At 38.1% G+C, this 7,268-nt stretch overlaps 1 protein-coding gene across 1 annotated transcript; it reads right to left on the bottom strand.

Annotated features, from left to right (window-relative positions):
* Positions 1 to 3,544: 3,544 nt before the first annotated feature.
* LOC138934957 (uncharacterized) lies at positions 3,545 to 6,216 on the bottom strand. Its single transcript, XM_070299128.1, has 2 exons — positions 5,773 to 6,216; positions 3,545 to 5,506 (listed from the first exon to the last, which is right to left on the bottom strand). Exons 1-2 carry the CDS (start codon positions 6,214 to 6,216, stop codon positions 3,545 to 3,547), a joined length of 2,406 nt encoding a protein of 801 aa, XP_070155229.1.
* Positions 6,217 to 7,268: the final 1,052 nt, after the last annotated feature.

Genomic DNA, 7,268 nt, shown 5'->3' with positions numbered 1-7,268 from the left:
ACTTGCGTACATAGCGATTTTAACAATGTTTGCCGTGAAGCGTTTCTTCTCAATTTCCTTAATGTCGTGCAAGAATTTTCAACTAAACTCACTTACTGACACGTAACTAAGACGTTCCGAACGACCAAAACTTGCGTACATAGCGGTTTTAACAATGAATGCCGTGAAGCGGTTCTTCTCAATTTCCTTGATGTTGCACAAGAATTTTAGATAAATCTCACTTACTGACACGTAACTATGACGTTTCGAATGAACAAAACTTGCGTACATAGCGATCTCAGCTTTGTGCGCAGAAAAACGTATATCCTCAATTTCCTTAATGTCGTGCAAGAATTTTCGACTAAACTCACTTACTGACACGTAACTAAGACGTTCCGAACGAACAAAACTTGCGTACATAGCGATCTCAGCTTTGTGCGCAGAAAAACGTATATCCTCAATTTCCTTAATGTCGTGCAAGAATTTTCGACTAAACTCACTTACTGACACGTAACTGAGACGTTCCGAACGAACAAAACTTGCGTACATAGCGATTTTAACAATGTATGCCGTGAAGCGGTTCTTCTCAATTTCCTTGATGTTGCACAAGAATTTTAGACAAATCTCACTTACTGACACGTAACTATGACGTTTCGAATGAACAAAACTTGCGTACATAGCGATCTCAGCTTTGTGCGCAGAAAAACGTATATCCTCAATTTCCTTAATGTCGTGCAAGAATTTTCGACTAAACTCACTTACTGACACGTAACTGAGACGTTCCGAACGAACAAAACTTGCGTACATAGCGATTTTAACAATGTATGCCGTGAAGCGTTTCTTCTCAATTTCCTTGATGTAGCACAAGAATTTTAGACAAATCTCACTTACTGACACGTAACTAAGACGTTCCGAACGAACAAAACTTGCGTACATAGCGATTTTAACAATGTATGCTGTGAAGCGGTTCTTCTCAATTTCCTTGATGTTGCACAAGAATTTTAGACAAATCTCACTTACTGACACGTAACTAAGACGTTCCGAACGAACAAAACTTGCGTACATAGCGATCTCAGCTTTGTGCGCAGAAAAACGTATATCCTCAATTTCCTTAATGTCGTGCAAGAATTTTCGACTAAACTCACTTACTGACACGTAACTAAGACGTTCCGAACGAACAAAACTTGCGTACATAGCGATCTCAGCTATGTGCGCAGAAAAACGTATATCCTCAATTTCCTTAATGTCGTGCAAGAATTTTCGACTAAACTCACTTACTGACACGTAACTGAGACGTTCCGAACGAACAAAACTTGCGTACATAGCGATTTTAACAATGTATGCCGTGAAGCGTTTCTTCTCAATTTCCTTGATGTTGCACAAGAATTTTAGACAAATCTCACTTACTGACACGTAACTAAGACGTTCCGAACGAACAAAACTTGCGTACATAGCGATTTTAACAATGTATGCCGTGAAGCGGTTCATCTCAATTTCCTTTATGTTGCACAAGAAATTTAGACAAATCTCACTTACTGACATGTAATTAAGTAGTTCCGAACGAACAAAACTTGCGTACATAGCGATCTCAGCTTTGTGCGCAGAAAAACGTATATCCTCAATTTCCTTAATGTCGTGCAAGAATTTTCAACTAAACTCACTTACTGACACGTAACTAAGACGTTCCGAAAGAACAAAACTTGCGTACATAGCGATTTTAACAATGTATGCTGTGAAGCGGTTCTTCTCAATTTCCTTGATGTTGCACAAGAATTTTAGACAAATCTCACTTACTGACACGTAACTAAGACGTTCCGAACGAACAAAACTTGCGTACATAGCGATCTCAGCTTTGTGCGCAGAAAAACGTATATCCTCAATTTCCTTAATGTCGTGCAAGAATTTTCGACTAAACTCACTTACTGACAAGTGTCACGTCTCAGTATTCGAGGTTAATAAAAAAAAGGAAATTATATTACTGATGTTAAGTAACTCTCTAGAACGCGACTATATTGTTTAAGTAGTTATTAAATTGAATTTAATCTTTTACTGGTAAGTATATTTATGGAAAAGATATTGTTTTTGGGTCACTCTGCATTTCACCGAGTCTACCCGGGACCAGAAGATGTCAACTTGTCATTCAATATTCAGTGGTACCTTAACTTACCAGGTTTTTACGTATTTGAATATATATATATGTATATATGTTAGAGCAACTGCCTATGTAGCACGCTGAGTTTCCTTCTACTTAGCAGTCCTCCAAAGATTTCAGCTGTCGTGCGATGAGTGACGGTCGATCAAGGAAGTTGGAACAACCGGTCGTCGAATAAATTGCAATAGTAATATAAAATATTCTTTATTGTTGCACGACGTTAAATTAACAATATTACAGTCGTAAGACTTGCGACTGGTAAACTCACTATTCAATAATGTAGTATGTATAAGAGTCTCGAAGACTTGTACTGAATTTTGACGACGCAACGAGATTTGAATACGCCGGATTATTAACTGCTAAACGCCACGGCAACGGAGTCAGAGAACGAAATGTAGTACGAGAGTTAGTAACGTGTTAACCGTAGGAGCGTCGAATTAATAATGCTGGATGTCGGACCTGCACTGAGCTCCTCCGGTCTTCGGGTGTTGGTGGGAGAGATGCTGCAGTGGGATCGCCGTTAGTAGATGGTGGGATATTCTTCCTATGCTTCGCCTAAGACTTCCCGACGCTGGAGGGAGACCCATGGGCGGGAGCAATGGCAAGTGGAAGAGCCGCTGGTAGGGATCTCTGTGCGAGAAGGACAGCTATAACGTTCTCTCGCAACATTCCAACTTGTTTGTCCGGCCTAATCTTATCGGGCGGGCGGATAAGAATATCGATCGACGGCCGGTCCGCATACCATGCACGGTTTAAAGCTCTTATAAAACTCTTATGAATAAAATATTATTTCTTATACTTCTAATTTCGCATTATGAATAATAAAACGCTATGTTATATAAAATGCATAAATGTGTATGAAGATTATTAATATAATATAATGTTATATGCATATTAAGATGTGCATATAAATGTGCGTGTACTTAAATTATTATATTAAAGCGTTACATTTGCATTTAAATGTTTCATTCTTTTTCGCTCGTATTTCTCAATTGAATTTAATGCTTTTAAAGTTAGATCTCTTATATGCTCATATATATATATATATATATATATATATATATATATATATATAATATTTATTACAATAGCGTCTGAATTGTCTGCCCGATTGTACAATGCAAATATAAGGTTTTAGTTATCCCTATAGTTTATTCATATAATAGTTATTTCTTCGTCACCCGCTGGCGCGTTCGAGCGTTGGCTATATACGGGGTGACCCTAGAGTATGAATACTATTTTATAAGTTAGAAGTTAGCGTTGAACGAATAATTTTCGAGGGCTCTTTACTTCTTTCACCTCCTATGGGTGAGTTAACAATAAATATATTGTTTAAATAAATTTTGACGTGCGGCTATGACGTCACACCACCCCCCTTAGTTTAAATTTCAGAATAACAAGTTATGAAGAAATTTATTCGTCCAATCTGTCTCGTAGATCTCTAAATGTGTATACTATAGGTATAGTAGGCGGTTCCGCGTTTTCTGCTGGCGCATTCGGTACTATGTTGGTGTCTATATGTTCTGGTGGGTTTTCGGGAATTACGTGTGGTTGTGGTTGCGGTTGCGGTCTATTCGCTAAATACAATAATAAATGTGTAAAGGAGCTCCAAATGGCTCCAAGTAAGTGTAAGCTGCAGCCATAAGCTGCGTGTAGCGCATAGCCATGTATCAGCGTGTCAAATACAATTTTTATTACTCTTATAATTATAAATATTCCGAATATACCGGCGGTCGCCGCACCAAATGTTGTAAAACCGTTCCATATTTTGGTTAGCGTATTGTTATAAATTTTATTCAGCGCACCCTCGTCTAATAAATTTTGCAACGAAACGGTATCGGATTGTATAGTTTGACCTGTAAAGCCTCGAGCGATGGTGTGCAAAACCGCGTTCTTTTCCGCAGGGAACATAATATGGTCTCTTAATTCGTCAAGGTCTTGTTGGGAGTAAATGCCACTGGTGGCCAGTGATTTTGGAGCAAGGTATTTCCAAGAGAGTTTTGTTAATGGTTTAATTTCATGAGGAGAATTTATCATGGAAGGAGTAGGGTTAAATTGTAGCCAAGTTCCTTCGATGTTATATATTATTGGGAGTAAAGGATTACAATCTCTGAGTGTACTGTGTTTTATGACGATATGTGATTTTGGTGTCATGTATAACGAAGCGTTCCGAAACATAATGGGCAACTCTGCATGGCACGTATTCGTTTTTCGTAATGTAACCTCTATAGGTATACATTTAACTATGTGAATTCCCTCTCCGGCTGTGACTGCCATGTAACCTGGAGCCTTCATCACCCGGTAGGCGAATTCGTCTGGTAAAACAGCAGCAAGAGATAGGGTATTTTGTATAACCTGTTTCTCTAGTTCGCATTTTTGCATAATTATATCCTTGTATAAAGAGGTAATCTGGTTCCTCATATACTTTTCAACGTATACAAATTTTGAATTTGTGTACGTGAATAAATCTAGGTTCGTTACAGAGGTTTTTGATCTTACTTTGAAAATATTTCCTTTTTGTGTTTCAAAAATGAACAGTTTCGGGTGTTCTGTGCCATACAGTGTATAACCGCATATTGTATGCCTTCGTGTTAGTGTCAGTGCAAAAGTGATGTCTTGGGATTCTAGTGTGAATATTGTGGTATTTTGGTGATCTAATATGCCTTGAAATTTAGTAGAGGTGCCTTCATATAGGACGTCATATGCTTCAAACCCGCAAGCGGTATTGGGTATTCCTTCCCAAAAGGTGTAACCATCGTCCGAGTCTATACAGGATTCGTCCGATAGTTCACAAACAGTTCCGGATTTTAACATTACTTTTCCTGCGTTTAACTTTACCGGCACGTATGAGTCTTTTAGAGAGATTTTTACAGTCGCTTGGACTATCACGTCATCCCATGTGCCGTAATAGTCCGAGTATTGGATGCCTTTACAGGTTCCATCTACGTTTACTTTACCCGCGAGCGTGACGCTTCTATAATACGTGTGATTCGATTTAAGTCCGTCAATAATTTCCGCGGTTCCTATCTTTAAAAGGCCCTCTTTATGCATTTGAATGCACCTAGCGCGAGATGTTTCCTGCAAGTAACTCGCGTAACCGTTATGAACGGCTGAGATATGCGAGTGCATTCCGCAGTGAGATATGGTTCTTAAGATTTCTATTTTACATTGCGTTATATGTGTCTGCGCATAACTGGATAATTGCAATAGCTGTATGTATGTATTTACGGTCGCAGGTGTTTCGATTTCGATGTCACATTCGCCTGATCGTAGCAAGGACACAGTGGTCACATTCAAATAAGCTCCTCCGCAATCGTACGCTATGATCGCCGATGTGCCAGAGATCAATGTGGTAAGTATCAAAACGTGGAAACCCTTAAAAATAGAAATACGATATTTGAGTATAAATGCGCAAATAATACATTTTGTTCGTGTTGTTTTATGTTACAAGACGTGTCAAGTATGTGTATATGTGTTGTTAGAACAAAAATTTTTAATACTAATATGAGAATAATATGAAAATATCTTAAAGTTACTGGATCCGGGGGTCCAGGCCGCGCTCACAAAATTTCTCTTTCTTGCGCTTTCTTTCAACCCGGGTCAATAAAATATGTGCCTTTGCACAACTTTAGTTTATTTACGTGAACTACACGTGGTTTACCGCGAAAATCTATTCTCGCGTTGTTCATTGGTAATAATTCTAAAATTCTATATGGCCCAGTATATTGATCATCTAGCTTTCCTTTCATGGGCTCTTTTAATAGATAAACTTTATCGTTAGCTTTAAAATTTTGAATATTGATTTTTCTATCATAATATGTTTTACTCTTTTTTTTTGATTGTATCAAGTTTTGTTTTGCTAGACCCTGTGAGTTTTTCAAAGTTTCAAAAAGGTTAGTGAGATAATCCTGATAAGGCTGTTCAGTGACGTCCTCGGGAACTACGGAGGAAGATGGAGTTCTGGGAAGATGTCCAAAAATTAGGGAATAAGGAGTATAGTTGGTTCCTTCGTGGACTGATGTATTGTAAGCAAACATAGCAGGCTTAATGTGCTCGTCCCATTCCTCATTCCGGTTGGTGTACATCTTCAAGTATTCTGTCAATACATGATGTGAGCGTTCAATTGAGCCATTTGATTGCGGGTAGTAAGCTGTCGTACGGCATTGCTTTATTTTAAAGTAGCTAGCGATTGTTTTCATCAAAGAAGTAAAAAAGGTCGGAGCTTGGTCCGTTAATAATGCTCTCGGTGCTCCATATATGCATATGAAATCTTTTATGAAGGCGTTGGCTATTGAGAAAGAGTCTGCTGTTTCCATAGGAATAGCAACTGAATATTTCGTTAAAAGGTCTTGTATAGTTAAAATATAAGAATTGTTTCGGCTCGTTACTGGCAATGGTCCTACTACGTCCATAGATACTTTATCAAATGCAGTTCCTGGGGTGTCAGTGATCATCATGGGTTGTTTTGTCTTTACTCTTGTTAATTTCTTGATTTGGCAATTCCTGCAATTCTTTATGTAATCTTGTATGTCTTTCTTCATCGTGGGCCAATAGTAGTTTTGTCTAATTCGATGGTAAGTTTTATTCACACCTTTGTGTCCTCCAATCTTCGTAGCATGTTTTTCATAGATGATGTTAGCTCTCTCTTCTAGGCCAGGACATCTTATTAAAGATTTGCAAACTGTTACTATTATTGGTAAGTCTGAAAGGAATCTTTTTAAATTTTTATATACAAAAATCCATGGAACTGTATCGTATAGGTCGTGTTGCGCTATACTGATGGTTTTTAGATTTAGTTCTGTTATGGCATCCCTCAACGATTTTATTCCGTCTATAATGTCATTGTGTTCTATCTGCACTCTTTCATTTTGTTTAATAGGGATGTTTATTAAATATTTCCCGCTATTCAAATTCGTTATTTTTACTCTTGTGAAAGTTAAGTCTTTGTACGTGGGAAGTTTATTTTCTGCTGAATAATCCTTTGCGCCCTTATCGTAGGGATGTCCTTGGAGTGTGGTAAAAACGACATGGTTATCCTTTCGGGAAAGCAGTGAATCTCGCGTTTCATTAATTTTAAAATCGTTCTCTTCACCTGAAGAGCGGGGTTGTGGAGATGCAGATTCATCACTCTCGCTCT

The sequence above is a fragment of the Polyergus mexicanus genome, unplaced genomic scaffold, assembly GCF_030449975.1.
Source record: "Polyergus mexicanus isolate NDT 795.1 unplaced genomic scaffold, iyPolMexi1.0 SCAF_7, whole genome shotgun sequence".
Classification (NCBI taxonomy): domain Eukaryota; kingdom Metazoa; phylum Arthropoda; class Insecta; order Hymenoptera; family Formicidae; genus Polyergus; species Polyergus mexicanus.
The sequence above is the reverse complement of the archived record's forward strand: the minus strand, read 5'-3'. Positions and strand labels throughout refer to the sequence as shown.

Bases quoted from the DNA above. Each gene is read 5' to 3' on its own strand.
- LOC138934957 (XM_070299128.1), bottom strand. From the start codon at position 6,216: ATGTACACCAACCGGAATGAGGAATGGGACGAGCACATTAAGCCTGCT. The intron at 5,507-5,772 runs GTAAATAAACTA...TCTATTTTTAAG, and splicing joins GTAAACCACGTGTAGTTCAC to GGTTTCCACGTTTTGATACT.